This window comes from Armigeres subalbatus, chromosome 3 (genome assembly GCF_024139115.2).
Source record: "Armigeres subalbatus isolate Guangzhou_Male chromosome 3, GZ_Asu_2, whole genome shotgun sequence".
Taxonomy (NCBI): Eukaryota; Metazoa; Arthropoda; class Insecta; order Diptera; family Culicidae; genus Armigeres; species Armigeres subalbatus.
The window spans coordinates 332444319-332461322 of NC_085141.1; the positions used below are offsets into that span (position 1 = coordinate 332444319).

Below are 17004 nucleotides of genomic sequence, written 5' to 3' on the forward strand. Positions count from 1 at the left end.
AAATACGTGGAGGACACTGGGGTATACTTATAACCGGGTTCTTTCAACTAGGGTTAGAAAACGTCTGTACGGAGTTAGGTTTCAGAATAGACTGACTTGTCGTTTATTCTGAGCTTCGTTTGAGCCCTTCGACTCTTGCGCACGCGTTAAGGAACGCGCGGTAATATGAACTGTCATTATAACAGAATGAACAAAGTATTCGAATTCACAGGTATATCACTTACTTGTTCGTTATTTTGACCAAAACTCATGGTTTAATTTCAAAACATTGAATGTTAAGTAGCGGATATTTATTATTATAAATATAACCATCAAAAATAGCATTAAATTACATTAATCGCTTTTATAATAAGGAACATTCTCTATACGCTCAATTTTGTCACATCTAACAGGCGTATTTTGAGATTATTTTCAAATAAATAAACTTTAGAGAAAAAAATTCTATCATTTTATGTACGCATACATTGAAGGGAAAGATTAATATTGAAATGCATTAAAAACAACCGAGCCATGCTGTATGCTCAATTTTGAGAGTGTACCAAAGTATTTAGTTTAGTTATTTTTAATTAAAATCTCGTATGTTTCAAATATTATATTTCAATTTGTCTTTTTCTTTCATCTGTTGAATCAATGCAAATTGCCAGTGTATCAGTACCTTTGAAATTCACCAAATGGAGAAGCATAGTGGTAAAGAAAATCTAAAAATTTCAAAACTCATACAAGATTCAAACCATATAGGAACCCAACTCTCAAAATTCATCGACCATAATTGCTTGTGCGCAAAAAGCAGCGATTTAACAGTCTTTGTGTAGAACAATATTGTGTGATCAAAATAAAAGCTCCTCGCTTGATTTTGAAGATCCATTGAAGTGAAAAAAATGTTCAACAGTTGAGTGATGCGTTCGACTTACCTTGCAACGATAAAATTAGAGCTGCAACGAAATGACAATAATTCCTCATAAATAATACCTTCAACATCCGACTCATCTCTATCTGCTCACGCCCTGATCCAAGGATCAGCATCGTCAGACATGAAAGAATGCTTTTTTCGCTTTACCGGGGAGGAATCTTTCTATCCTTGGCCGACCACATGCAGACGGAAGTCAAGGTAACCCGTCACCTCCGCCATTGTCGCTATTAGCTTATTCATAGTCATAGCCGTCGTCGTCGACGACGTTGGTAATCCGGCACCATGCTCAACTAGCATTTTGCAGCCACCTTCGCATAATCTAGTTGTTTTCTTTTTTGTGTGCTTCTTGACAAGGACACAGCTTTCTCTCACGTGACAGGTCCCCTAAATCAGTGCATAGGAGTGTGTTAGTTTTGTGGGGAAAAAATATCTGCCATTCCATCACACACCCCAATCCCACACACGACAAACTGCAACGCAGCCAGCAGTAACTTGGTTTCGGATTGCTCTTTTCCATACAACGAGATCCGGTGTCCCCTTCCGACGACAACTACGACCCACCGAAGTCTCCGGTTACTCGTGCAGTGGCAAAGAAAGCTCATAAAATATGCAACAAATCATAGCCCTTGGCGGGGGCAAGCAGATGCTAGTTGCAAGAACAACGCTAGAAACCGGAGCTGGTTGGCTTTTCTTTTGATGCTCCATGAGTGCAGCAGCAGCAATTGCATTCAGTGTGGGAGGACTCTTTCTCGCTGCAATATGGGGCATCTCGAAATGATGGACGGTCATGCATTCTCGAACCGGTCTTTCTCCTTACTTTTGACGACCAACATCACTCATCCATTTCGATATGCATAAAAGACACCAATTTTCTATTTTCCTTTCAGATGCTGGAAGCTTCTTTGACAATCGCCGAGAATCTACCGGAGGGTGCTGACGGGCTGTGGGCGTTGGTTCACTGCGATGTTTGGTGCGCCCTTGGCGAGCTCGAGTGGATTCCGTTCCCGGTCATGAGGAAGTCGTTCGACATCAACGTCCTCGGTGAGACAATTTCCGCTCTGGGGGGCGGAGGTGATTCGAGCAAAATGTATTGATCAAAAATCCCATTTCACCGCAGGGGCCTCCCGGCTGTCGCAAATCATGCTGCCATTGATTCGCCGTGCCAACGGGCGACTGGTGTTCCTCTCGTCGGCCATTGCCCACATCCCATCGCCGGTGCGGGGCATCCAATGTGCCACCCAGGCCGCCATCGAGGGTCTGGCGTCCTGCTTGCGCCACGAGCTGAAGACCCGTGCCGTCAACGTATCGATTGTGTGCGCCAGCGAGTTCTCGTCCGGGGACGCCTGGCTCGACGATAGCAAGATGATGGACCAAGCGAAGGCCATGTGGGAACAGTTGAGCGATGAGCAGAAGTCGGTGTACGGAGAGGACTATTTCGAGACGGCTATCCGTTCGCTGGAGAAGTATACCAACACGGTGAGTGGAATATGGGTGTGGTGCTAATAAACCACAGGTGGAAGTCATACATTGTAGTGTTGTAAAATTTGAAACGACCTACCTGGGGGAATAAAAAATGTAACAATCTTTCATTATCCGGTAGGAGAACAGAATTGTAGAATGGGGAGGGCAGTATTGGAGTAGGTCATGCTGGTGCGCACTTCTGCCATGTGTGATGGTTTCGAATCTTGTGCACGAATTTGGTGGTGGGACTTTTGGAATAAAATTAAATGATATATATTCTGCTTTTGGTATGAAGGTCGTTGTACTAAAGTAAACTTGTTAAACTATTATTGTCCATTCACGAAAGATGTTCATTGTTCATGGTTGATTGTAATAATTATTCTTTATTCCATAGCTAGTTGACCCTACAGATGTTGTCATGCATAGTAGGCAAGAATGAAGAGTAGCAGAGACTATGTCCAGGGGCTTAACGACCCCACCCCACGGCCTCTGCCAGTTAGGACCTCTGTTAAACATCTACAAAAAGCTGCATGTGTCCGCAAGCAGGCCCTATCATAGCGACTGATGGGGCCTTCTAGGACCTCTGGGATTCCGTGGGAGGATTTACTTCCACTGGTACAGTAGCCCAGAAAACGCAGCAAACAATTACTCACAATTATCGAGCCGAAAACTAATCAATTAATCGCCACAGCTGCTTGCCAGAATCGTAGGCTCTTCGATTTACGGTTTCCCTCACAACTTAGCCACCTTATTGTATGTAATGCGTTCAACTTGCGCTCAACTCGCGGGATTGAGTTTCGGATCAAAAACAGAATTCGTCACTTTCTTTCAGCAATTTATTGAACCGTATACACCAATTGGGGGAAAAAACACTATAAGCCCGATTTTAACGTTCACCGTCCGAGGTTTATTTTCATACTAAAAAACGTTACTGTTGGACGTCGGTTGGATTCTACCTCTCTTCTCATTCCAATTTCGTGGTCTGACTGACCTGCTGACCACTACATAGCCAGTGTGCACGTAGGAGCGTAGAATTATTATTTTTTGATCGGTGATCATGATTGATCTTTAGGGTGGATCATACTTTTAAGTTATTTCAGTTGGAAATGGAATTCATCTTAATTTAAATTTAGTCCTTAATCTAATATTATATACAAATTCATTCATCAGTGACCGTGTGCCACTCAAAGCGCACTGGAGCCCAGGGAGTGCCAATTGGCACACCAGGATCAATGCCAGCGAGATCCTGATTATGGCATTCTGGCTGCGTGTTAACAGACCTTGTCTTGAGGGCTGGTAGTCTGACATTCTACTCTCTTAGTAGAGCCATGTGACACTAACTCGAAACGGCGAGTGGGTTAATGGCTAGGCTGTCTTCCGTTCCCTAAAACCATGGCAGGCCTTGTAGCACGCTATCCAATCTTGCCTCCAAGCTTTGCTTGCTGGGTGGGAGTAGGCTCAGATGCTCTTTCCCGATGTGCGCTGATCTGGCTGTCAACCCTTGCATGGCCTTCCTGCATGCCGAAAGGCATGCAAAGATTACTATGGAATCATTAAAGGCGACTATTCCAGTAGGAATCGACGGCAGCCACAAGGGGACCCAATTACAATGAGTGATGCAAAAAATAATTCTTTTGACGATGCGTTAAGCCAAGAGGGGTTTGGTGATGTCCTCTCCCAGTGAGGCGGAGAGCGGAGTGACGGAGAGGTGCTTCCTTTGGCACGCAGGTAACCTACTTTAGGTTGCCGGTTGCGGAAGCCAAAAAGGTAATGGAGCGAGGGAAGTTAAAGATCGGCTGGTCAGTATGCCCAGTGAGCAAACTCCATCCGCCTTCAGTGGACAGGTGCTATCGGTGCTTAGAGTTGGGGCACAACTGCTACAACTGTAAGGGCCCAGACCGTAGCAACCTGTGTCGTCGTTGTGGTGAGGAAGGGCACAAGGCGTAGGAATGCGAAAAAGCACCAATGTGCCTCATCTGCGCCATCAAAAAGCAAGCCTGTAACCACTTATGGGTGAATCTTCGTGTCCCATCGGAGATAAAAATAAGAAGAAGGCGTACCAGTAACACAGTTGAATATTAGCCACTGTGTAACTGCCCAGCAGCTGCTGTGGCAGTCGGTCTCGGAGTTGAGGACCGATGTCGCCCTCCTGTCCGACCCGTACAACGTCCCTGTCGATAACGGCAGTTGGGTGGCGGACGGGTCTAGGATGGCGGCTATTTGCACGACGGAACGCGGAGGGTGTCGCGATAGCCAAGATCAAGATCAATGGTGTGTTCTATTGTAGCTGCTATTCCCCAGTCCCCCCTATGCCCACAAGTCAACCAGATGCTCGATAGGCTATCGTCTGACCTAGTGGGTCGAAAGCCGGTCGCCATAGCAGGAGATTCTAACGCTTGTTCAGTGGAGTGGGGCAACCGCTGCATCAATTGAAGAGGTCAAGCGTTACTATATGCGCTAGCGAAGCTCGACGCAGTGCTAGTCAATGATGGTTCCGCTAGCACGTTCAGACCCGAGTAGCACAACCCACACTGATTTGGAAGCAGTAACTTAAATGTGACCAAATTTGGTTGCATATGCGTTACTAAAACTTATATGGGTCGAGTCATGGATTGACGTAACGTTTGTCAGTCCTGGTCTGGCACCAAACTTGGACTGGAGGGTGGACGAGGGTTACACCCTTAGTGATCAATTGATCATCTAGTAATTCGCTTTAAGATCAACTATGGCGTCCAACATCCGACGTCCTGGGATCCCTGTCAGGTCTGTGGGTGGAGAACCAATCATTTCGACAGTGAAGTTTTCACCACGTCCCTGGGACTGGGACACTGAAGGTCTAAGCGGGGATGCGTTGGTAGCCCAAGTAACAAAATTAATTTTATGATGCACTTGAAGCACACTTCTAGACTTGTGCCTTAAAACCACATTTAAAACCAATTCTTTTACAAGCTTGCTCTAAGACAGCCATAAAACCACTATAAGACGAAAAAGACCCACTCTTGAGAAGGTGTTCAAGACCATTTTCCAAGGTTCGCTTAAAACTTGTTAGTTTTATCAAAGTGAGCTTATGATGGCATGAAAGATCAGCATAAAACCCTGTTAGGATTACTAAGGAATTTGACAGAATGTATTTTCGTTATCTAGATCCGCTGATGTTCATACTTGTTTATATTGAACTTTGTCTGAACCAAATCGAACAGTATCTCATAATGATGAAAATGATGATGGATACGTTGAAAAATTGAAACTTAATTGCATTGTGATCGTGTAATTCCACATGCCACAAACACTTTGTCGAAGCTTTTCTGAATAAATGTAACAAATAATGAATGCGCCTTATTTATATTGCAAGATATAGTATTATTTCGAAAAACTATTTCTATTCAAAAATGTACACACTCAAAAAATAATTGTTGCTCTACATTTTATTTCGCAGATGTAACAATATTTGTTTTAGGTCCCAATCTGTGAAAGGACTCATGCATTTTAAATGAAATCAAATAGTTTTCAGCGTTCATATAGAAATGGCATCCATCAAAAAAATTGACGCAGACGATAATCCGCCATGATTTCAATAGTTTTATGTAAAACCATCATAGGATTGGGTTAAACCCACTTTATCTCATACAAAACCTGTTAGCTTTATGCGAGAGCATGATAAATTGAACTAGATTTATCGCAATCTTCACGAAGCTTAGTTTGTCCTGAATAAAACTAACTAGTACTGGCAAAACTAAGAAGTTTTATTGAAGAGCGTTATAAGTTTGGAGCTTTCATTATAACATGTTGTTTACATATCCATTGAAAACAAATTTGGAAAGAGTTCGCCGTTAAATATTTATATTTAATAAACTGAATACTTGCACAAAATGCTGAATTAAATTAAAACTCAATAGGGTTACTGCTCCTCGGGTTCATAATATCTATCTACATCAATAACAATAGAAAACAAAGAATTGAAGTCCAAAATGTTTTGTATTCCATGTTTGTGATGTTTTTCAGTAGTGGGCACGCATGATTGCAATAAAAAAATGACGCAGATTAAGCCGAAACCATCCATTTTGCGAATATTGTCATATAATAACATGCAATTCAACTGGAAAAAGAAATGCGTATAACTTATTTGTTAACCTTTAGTTAAACATATATAGGGTTATTTTTATTCAAAAACTAACAAGTTAATACTCTTTATTAAAAATAACCCTGCTTCGAAATACGAGTAGATTTGATAATTCGATAATAGTTTTTGGTTGCGATTTTGCAACAATATGTTAAAGATTTTAAAAATCTATCTAACAAATACTAAACTCGCCAGAAATTTGCCTGTGTGTTGTACCCAGTTGGTTATGGTTATGAATGCCCAAAAATTGAGAAAATGTATTTTGAGGAAAATTGATCGCTCATATGGTAAATGGGAGGATATGCATTCTGCCTGGTATTGGAACATCAAGACAGCTGGTGATAAGTTTGATCCGATAGAAAGAAAACTGCAGCTGGTGATCCGATAGAGAGAAAACTCCGATAGAAAAAAAAACAGATGCTTGCGCTAATGGAGTTTCCATATATATGGGATAAATTTACATTATTGTTGCCTTTGATCCACTAGTTTTTAATTTATACACTTATTTGCGTTCAATTTGACATTATGTCTTGTTTGTTTTGATGTATTCTACAACAAGAGCAATTTCTCCCAACCAAAACCACTTAGTTTTAAGGAAGTTTTATAATGGCATTCTCAAGATCGTTCTTTCTTAATGAAGAGTACCATAAAACTTTCTCAAAACTATTTGGTTTTAATTGGGATAAACTGCTCTTGCTAGATAATTTATCAAAATAAACAGCTTAAGATGGACCTGGAGCATATCATAAAACTATTATAAGGTAATTTAGCGTTGAGGTAACTTGGACTAGACGAAAACTATGATAAAACTCTACAGTTTATGCGAAGCCTTGATAAAACTGCAATAAAACTTGAATAAATCCAAATAGAATTCAAAATGTTACTTGGGAGCTGTCCTAACACGTGCGTGCGACGCCACCATACCGAGGAGATCCCTGCCGAGGAATGACAGACACCTGGTATACTGGTGGAGTCCCGAGATTGCGGCCCTCCGACCAATCTGCCTCAAGCCTAGACGAAGGATGCAACGTGCTCGCAGCGAGGATGAAAGAGCGTACCGCTGTGAAGTGTTTCGAGCTGCGAAACTGGCCTTTAACAAGGCCATCAAGAGCAGTAAGAGAGCGTGTTTTGACAACCTATGCGAAGGACCCAACACGAATCCGTTGGGTGACGCCTATAAAATAGTAATGGCCAAGACCAAAGGGAGCTCTTCACCCCCCGAACGGTTCTCGGATCGGTTGACGAGGATTATCAAGGTACTCTTCCCGTCCCGAGCCACAAGTCCTTGGTCTCCTGCACCGAAAGGCAATATGGGTGCTGCCAAAATGGTGGCTCCGGTGACGAACGAAGAGTTACTCGCGATGGCCAAATCCCTGTTAACGAACAAAGTTCCAGGGCCTGATGGAGTTCCGAACAGCGCTCTCAAGGCAGCAATCATAGTGAACCCGAATATGTTCCGACTAGCTATGCAGTGATGCCTAGATGAGTGTAGAGTCACCGAAAGATGGAAACTGGTGTTGTTGCCGAGGGCCAGGAAGCCGCCGAGTGACCCATCGGCGCATAGACCAATCTGTCTTATAGACACAGTGCTAAAATCGTAGGGCTTCGCCGATGACGTAACCTTGGAGGTCTACGGGGAGTCCATTCCCGAGGTAGAACTGACCGCAGCACACGCGATCAGCACGGTGGCAGATTGGATGAGCGCTAGAGGCCTGGAGCTCGCTCCCCATAAAACGGAGTGGTTATCGTCAACAACTGCAAGTCGGTTCAACATGCAGTGATTCACGTGGGTGAAGTCGCGATCGCATCAAAGCGGAGTTTGAAGCTCCTTGGGATCGTAATAGACGACAAGCTGACCTTCGCCAGCCATGTCGACTATGCGTGCAAGAGTGCTTCGATTGCTGTTGCGGCATTATAGAGAATGATGTTCAAGGTGTGTGCCAGTAGACGTAGGCTACTGACAGGCGTTACCGTATCTATTCTTACGGCTGCCCGTCCTGGACGAGAGCCGTGGGGGTAACCAGTTACCTGCGGAAGCTGGAGAGCACGTACCGCTTGATGTGTCTCAGAGTGATATCTGCCTACCGCACGATATCACACGATGCAGCCTGCGTGATTATAACGCTTCTAAAGGTAGGTGGACCCACCGGCTGATACCTAACATATCGCGCTGGGTGGGGAGACCCCATGGGGAAGTTCACTTCCATCTGACACAATTCCTGTCAGGCCATGGCTGCTTCCGACAGTATCACCACAGCTTTGGGCACGCGGACAGGTTTGGGCACGCGTCTGCCCTGACTGCCCAGGTGTTGATGAAACTGCAGAGCACATACTGTTTGTAGGTGTTAGTATGGACTGCACACACTGTTGTTACCTATCGCTATCGACACCTCGAGGCATGGCAGAGCAGAGTAGAGCATCTAAGTCAGCCTCACGTGGTATGTTAAGGGCGAGCACCCAAGTCCGTCTCACATGGCATGTCAGAAGTGAGCACCCAAATAAGTCTCAAATTGGTGTGCTAGAGCGTGAATCAGATAGTAGGGTGAGCATTCAAGTTAGTCTCACATGGTGCGTCAGAAAGAGTGTCAGGGTATGTTAGAGAGTGTACCCAAGTAAGCCTCATACGGGGTGAGTGCCTGTGTGAGCGTGAATGAGCGAGTACATTAAGTACTGCCTATCCCCCAGAAGTAATGCTGGGAGGCAGTACCTGGGGGGATCAGGGTATTAGCAGAGAGGGTAACTCAAGTAACCTTCCGCTGCTTGGGTGGGTTATGTGGGTCATCCATCTGTCAACCCCACTCCCTGATTTGCATACCTCGATAGTACGTACAACGTTATTTTAGTGTACGAACTATCTAAGCCAGCGGTTCCCAACCTTTTCAGTGTCGCGACCCCCTTGACGATCAGCCCACGGCCCCCTTAATATGTTATGCTGAAATCAAGAACGGGCAGCAGGGACTATGTCCAAGGGCCTGACGATCCCTCCCCAGGCCATCTGCGAGTTGTGGGGCTTGCCTAGGATGTGGTGGGGTTTGACAGTGGGCCCTGTTAAATTCCTATAAAAAGCTGCATGTATCCGCAAGTAGGCTCCACCAAAGCGACCGTGTGCCGCTCAAAGCGCACAAGCCCAAGTCCTGGTGTTGGGACGCTAAACAGCCCTGACACGACGGCCCTTCGACGAGACAGGAGGTTTGCGCAGTCGCTAAGTTTCGCAGGTTGTGACAGGAAGATCTACGATGAATTACATCCCCGCAACTTCGGCGTCGTGGCGCTGCAGGAGATTGACTGGACAGAACAGAAAGTGTAGAAAGGCGGGCATCGAGCGGCTACCTTCTACCAAAGCTGTGGCACCACCAACGAGCTGGGAACCGACTTCATAGTGCTGGGTAAGATGCGCCATCGTGTGATTGGGTGGCAGCCAATCAACGCAAGGATGTGCAAGCTGAGGATTGAAGGCCGTTTCTTCAACTATAGCATCATCAACGTGCACTGCCCACACGAAGGGAGACCCGATGACGAGAAAGAAGCGTTCTACGCACAGCTGGAGCAGACATACGATGGATGCCCACTGCGGGACGTCAAAATCGTCATCGGTGACATGAACGCACAGGTAGGAAGGGAGGAAATGTATAGACCGGTCATCGGATCGGATAGTCTGCACACCGTATCGAATGACAACGGCCAACGATGCATACACTTCGCAGCCTCCCGCGGAATGGTAGTCCGAAGCACCTTCTTCCCCGCAAGAATATCCACAAGGCCACATGGAGATCACCTAACCAAGAAACGGAAAACCAAATCGACCACGTTATAATCGTTGGTAAATTCTTCTCCGACGTCACGAACGTCCGCACTTACCGCAGTACGAATATTGAATCCGACCACTACCTCGTTGCAGTATGCCTGCGCTCAAAACTCTCGACGGTGTACAACACGCGTCGAAGTCGGACGCCGCGGCTTAACATTGGGCGGCTACAAGACGGTAGACTAGCCCAAGAATACGTGCAGCAGCTGGAAGTGGCACTCCCAACGGAAGAGCAGCTAGGCGCAGCGTCTCTTGAAGATGGCTGGAGAGATATTCGATCCGCCATTGGAAGCACCGCAACCGCTGCACTAGGCACGGTGGCTCCGGATCAGAGAAACGACTGGTATGACGGCGAATGTGAGCAGTTAGTAGAAGAAAAGAATGCAGCATGGACGAGATTGCTGCAACACCGCACGAGGGCGAATGAGGCACGATATAAACGGGCGCGGAACAGACAAAGCTCGAATTTCCGGAGGAAAAAACGCCAGCAGGAAGATCGAGACCGTGAAGAGACGGAGCAACTGTTCCGCGCTAATAACACACGAAAGTTCTATGAGAAGTTAAACCGTTCACGTAAGGGCCATGTGCCACAGCCTGATATGTGTAAGGACATAAACGGGAACCTTCTTACGAACGAGCGTGAGGTGATCCAAAGGTGGCGGCAGCACTACGAAGAGCACGGAGAGAACGCGCACAGGACATAATTTTACCGGCTCCGGATCTCCAGGAAATCCAGGAGGAGATTGGCCGGCTGAAGAACAACAAAGCCCCTGGGGTTGACCAACTACCAGAAGGGCTATTTAAACACGGTGGTTAGGCACTGGCTAGAGCGCTGCACTGGGTCATTACCAAGATTTGGGAGGAGGAAGTTTTGTCGCAGAAGTGGATGGAAGGTATCGTGTGTCCCATCTACAAAAAGGGCGATAAGCTGGATTGTAGCAACTACCGCGCAATCACATTGCTGAACGCTGCCTACAACAAACTCTCCCAAATTTTCTGCCATCAACTAGCAGCAATTGCAAAAGAGCTCGTAGGGCAGTACCTGGCAGGAATCATGAACGAACGCTCTGCCACGGACAAGGTGTTCGCCATACGTCAGGTATTGCAGAAATGCCGCGAATACAACGTGCCCACACATCATCTATTTATCGACATCAAAGCCGCATATGATACAATCGATCGGGACCAGCTATGGCAGCTAATGCACGAAAACGGATTTCCGGATAAACTGATACGGTTGATCAAGGCGACGATGGATCGGGTGATGTGCGTAGTTCGAGTTTCAGGGACATTCTCGAGTCCCTTCGAAACCCGTAGAGGGTTACGGCAAGGTGATAGTCTTTCGTGTCTGCTATTCAACATCGCTTTGGAGGGAGTAATACGAAGGGCAGGGATTGACACGAGTGGTACGATTTTCACGAAGTCCGTCCAGTTATTTGGTTTCGCCGACGACATTGATATCATGGCACGTAACTTTGAGAGGATGGAGGAAGCCTACATCAGACTGAAAAGCGAAGCTAAACGGATTGGACTAGTCATCAACACGTCGAAGACGATGTACATGATAGGAAGAGGCTCAAGAGAGATCAATGTGAGCCACCCACCACGAGTTTCTATCGGTGGTGACGAAATCGAGGTGGTTGAAGAATTCGTGTACTTGGGCTCACTGGTGACCGCCGATAACGATACCAGCAGAGAAATTCGGAGACGCATAGTGGTTGGAAATCGTACGTACTTTGGACTCCGCAAGACGCTCCGATCGAATAGAGTTCGCCGCCGTACCAAACTGACTATCTACAAAACGCTTATAAGACCGGTAGTTCTCTACGGACACGAGACCTGGACGATGCTCGTGGAGGACCAACGCGCACTGGGAGTTTTCGAAAGGAAAGTGTTGCGTACCATCTATGGTGGGGTGCAGATGGCGGACGGTACGTGGAGGAGGCGAATGAACCACGAGTTGCATCAGCTGTTGGGAGAATCATCCATCGTTCACACCGCGAAAATCGGAAGACTGCGGTGGGCCGGGCACGTAGCCAGAATGCCGGACAGTAATCCGGTGAAAATGGTTCTCGACAACGATCCGACGGGAACAAGAAGGCGAGGTGCACAGCGGGCAAGGTGGATCGATCAGGTGGAGGACGACTTGCGGACCCTCCGCAGACTGCGTGGTTGGCGAAGTGCAGCCATGGACCGAGCTGAATGGAGAAGTCTTTTATGTGCAGCACAGGCCACTCCGGCCTTAGTCTGATGATAAATAAAATAAATATTGTGGTGGCCCGATGTTTGTCGCCACAGTTGGCACACTTGGGATCGGCCACCTCCATTTTGTCGCACTCATCAGTCAGATGGGGTTCGCCACACTTGTTGCAGCGCGGCTTCATGCGGCAGTTCCTGGTGCCGTGCCCGAAATTGAAGCAGTTGGTGCACTGCGTGACGTCGCGGTGCACTGGCCGATATCGCTCCCAGTCAACGACGGTGTAATTTATAACGCCGACCAGCTTCAGGTCCTTCCACGTAGTGGAGCCGTGCTCCAGGTGGACCAGGTAAAGCTGGTCGCGATATCTTCTCGTCTTGTCGTGACGAGCGATCTTGTGCACGGCCACCGGTTTCAATCCGCAACTTTCGAGCTCAGCTTTGAACTCCTCTTCTTTCATGTCGTGGAGTCCTCGCAGCAAAGCCTTTAGCGGCTTCGTGCCGGGGTGGTCATGAGTTTAGTACTCATACTTGTGGACTTAGAGGAATTCCACGACGAATTAATGATGATCCTTGTTTGCCCTCGCTGCAGAGCCGAAATGTACACTTCAGCCCTTTAGCGATTAACTGGCGAATTTTTGGGCGCAAATCCGGTGGATCGCCCTTGACAAACACGGGCGGGCACTTCTCCTTCCGTTCCGGTTGCACCTGCGGCAGCTGTGATTGCTGCTTCTTCCTCTTTTTCGGCGGACTGCCGGCGTCATCAAGTGGCAACGGAGAGAACACGTTGCTCTGCAAAAGCTGCTTGGAGGGGTTACCCGCGCCTCCAAGAGCAGTGCGCTTAGGCACTTTTCCAGCGACCGAATCGGCCACCGAGTCTCCCATGACGGGTCCGGGAGAAAATAACGCCAACGCGACAAGCGAAAACGTAAACAGCGAACAAACGAGAAAAAACACTTCGAAAAAATGCGCGAGCAAAAAACACGTCCGTACGTGTTGCTGTCTCGAACTGGAATGTGACGAAGTACATGATAGGAAGAGGTTCAAGAGAAGACAATGGGTCGTATGAATAAAAAGTAGCAAAACTCAACGCTTGTAGTAACTACTCAAAAATAAAGTCCACAGAGAAAACTACATGTTTGATATGAATAAAAACATTTTCGAACTTATGGCATTTGCTACATTCGAACTTAGACTTTACTACAGTTTACTACCATTTACTACACGGAGAAACGTCAAAACAAAATAGACCCCATGATGACGATGATGATTTCATCATTTTTTTGCGGCTAATCAACAAAAGACATGTCTGTTTTATTTGTTTTCCCTAAATTGGACTTCTATTTTCAAGAACAAAGCCGATTCGCTTCGATTCTGATGAATAATCTGCATTTGAAACATGAGTAGCAACATCTTGAGCAGACTACAAGAAATCAGTAGTAAACTCGTGTTTTATTCATACCGAATCAGTTGTTTGTAGTATGTTCGAAATGTGTAGTGTAGTAAAGTCTCTTTTATTCATACGAACATGTTCCACAAGTGACGTTTACTACTGAAAATGTAGTAAAGTTGAACTTACTACTTTTTATTCATACGACCCAATGTGAGCCACCCACCGCGAGTTCCCATCGGTGGTGACGAAATCGAGGTGGTAGAAGAATTTGTGTACTTGGGCTCACTGGTGACTGCCGAAAATGATACCAGCAGAGAAATTCGGAGACGCATAGTGGCTGGAAATCGTACGTACTTTGAACTCCGCAAGACGCTCCGATCGAATAGAGTTCGCCGCCGTACCAAACTGACAATCTACAAAACGCTCATTAAAACCGGTAGTCCTCTACGGAGAGGAGACCTGGACAAGGCTCGTGGAGGACCAAGGAAGAGGAAGGAGATAGTAGTCATTTGGAGGACAAAATCAATACAGATGTATACAATTCACTAAAAGATCAAAACAAACGATTCGAGATTTGGATCCTCAAACAAGATGAAAATGTATGAAAATCATGCTTGTCTGTACACTTATTTTTTCGACGGTATATATAACCCCTGTAATCCTTTTTAAAAAAGAAGTGAAAACAAATTCAGATAAAACAAAAGAGTCAGTTAAAACTTCAACAAATTATCAAATTGATATTTTATAACCATTACTTCTTTTAACTAATATTCTCTGCTTCCAGGACGGCGACTTCCACTCCACTGTGCGAGCCCTGACCGATGCCATCATTCGTTCGTTCCCACTGTTCCGTTACACACCGTTATCCCGTTACGAAAAGCTCCAAACCATCGTGTCCGAACATCTGCCACGCTCCGTCTACGAACTGTTCTACCCAAACTAGAAGAGAAAGCTTGTCTTATGCTTATGAAATATTTTGTTTTGTATTATCGGAAGTTCACCATGAATAAGAATTTCCAGGGAAATAATGCTTTTATAATAAACTACACATATTTATCACTTGAAAATTAAGCTATCTACCAGACATGGAAATATTTATAGGATGATTTTAGACAGTTCAAAAGAGATTGTTATACATCGAAATAGTGTATTGATGGATTTTGTGTGTTGGAATAGATATAACAGTAGCTGGTATAAAAGTAGCTTGAGTGAAGCAGTTTATAGGAAATGCATGGTTTCTGTTTGTCATAAATTAGTGTTTGTTAGTATAGAGATGGCTGGTCAACGAAAGAGCTAAATATTATTTAGTACTAGATGTTATAAAACGGGAAAGCTTCCCACAGAAGCTTTCCTCAAGTGCTGCCATCTTTGCATGGCAGCTAAGAAACTTAATTATTTATGGGTAACGTTCGAATGTCACACAATGTTGCTTTGTTTATATATCGCAAGCTTGCATAAACTTACGCACACAAACTCAGTTATAGTCGCGGGTTTGTATTTCAAATCGGCATTTTAGTTAGTAGGTAGGTATTTGTCGCAGAATCTAGCAGAGAAAAATAAACACAACAAGGGTAGTCTTTTACCAAAGGTAAACAAGCAATCAGCATTAACGAAACGGTTCCATAACAACGAAACAAGTGCATCGTAGACAGGGGAAAAAAGTCAAACATTTTTCAATAAAAGACCTGTGGATTCAAAGTGATATCTTTCATATCAAGTAAATGTGAAACTCCTGATTAGGTAAGCCAAGTTTGTTATCTGTATTTTATCATTATTTATCAATTCAATACTCGAAGCCTCAACCCGGCAATGATAACAACGCAAACGTCATCGCCATGGAGCGCATGCTCCACGTGGCGCTCTCATCCAGTCGTTCCGGTTTTCTCTCGCCTGAGTGGATCTCCCCATCTGGGCCACCAACACATCAAAGCGGCGGATATTTGTATCCATTCATTCATCGAAAACACGATTTTTATTTGTTTTACCACTGTATAAGTTTGGAATCCTGCGTTATGAGTCGGAAAATATCGTCTACATTGGTGTAGAACCGAAAACAACGAAATTGTGAATGAAAGTTCCAGGTCAGGAAGGAACGAGGTCATAATTAACCTGTGGATTGATTGCCATCTTGGGCGTAACTTGAAACGAAGTGCGGTGCTGCAGGTCGCCGGCACGGATGCATATCGGTTATCGATTGTGTTACCTTGACCTGATTTGCCGAAATTTTGCGGTTCAGATAGTCTTGAAAAGTGGGTCGGTGTGCATTGATTGAAATGTTTGTTTTTCACATGTTCATGGCATTATGTTCGCTTCGAAAATTTATTGATGGTAGGCGAACCGAATTGACCCCTCGATATTGCACGATGAGTTAAGGTCAATTTTGAATTTTGTATTCGCCCACGATAGTTAATAAAATGCGTATTCAACCAACCCCGTGGATCCATTTAAAGATGTTCTGTGAGTTTTGGATAATTGATTATTAAAAACTTCGCATTGAATCTGTAAAAACCAAACCGATCGGCTGTTGAAAAACCGGCAAAATTCATTTGGCACTTTGCAAGCTTTTGGGGCTATACAAATTTATTCTCAATCAAATTGAAAGCAACAGGTTTTCATTCGTGGATGATGACCATTCAGTTTTTGTTGCTTAAGTTTAACAGAGAATAAGAATATTCGAGCTGTCATTTTTTTTCATAATTTTGTTCAGTTTTTTGCCTTTCTCGTATACTCGTAGGAATGAGGAAGATATCCACCCGTTGTAAAGTTATTCGGATACGAACACAAACTAATTAATTTTACAATAAAAAATAAGCAGAAAGGTTTTTACAGCGCATACTGTTTCCACATTGTCCCAAAAAATACATGAACTAGTGCTGAAAACAAACGATTTTCGAAATTAAGTGTTTGTGAAGGTTGGTATGAGTAAAAAAAAAGAACCGAAGATGCTCTTCGTCTTTCTCGGTCATGAATAATGCATTTGCAAAATTTCAGGCAAAATCAAATATACAAAAAAGCCTTTCGATTTCAACTGGGATCGCTGTGTTAAAAACTGGTTTACGACTTATGTGTCACTCGGCCAGTGAAGGCACACCGGGCCCAAAAAAGCTAGAAGACCCACA

At 44.9% G+C, this 17004-nt stretch overlaps 1 protein-coding gene across 2 annotated transcripts in view; it reads left to right on the top strand.

Annotated features, from left to right (window-relative positions):
- Positions 1 to 15583, top strand: part of LOC134225677 (D-beta-hydroxybutyrate dehydrogenase, mitochondrial) — a 364971-nt gene extending 349388 nt beyond the window's left edge. For both annotated transcript variants that reach the window (XM_062705946.1, XM_062705947.1), the window contains exons 5-7: positions 1798 to 1951; positions 2028 to 2386; positions 14670 to 15583. In XM_062705946.1, coding sequence (XP_062561930.1) covers positions 1798 to 1951; positions 2028 to 2386; positions 14670 to 14828 — 672 coding nt within the window. In that variant the 3' untranslated portion in view covers positions 14829 to 15583. The remainder of the gene's footprint in view (positions 1 to 1797; positions 1952 to 2027; positions 2387 to 14669) is intronic.
- Positions 15584 to 17004: the final 1421 nt, after the last annotated feature.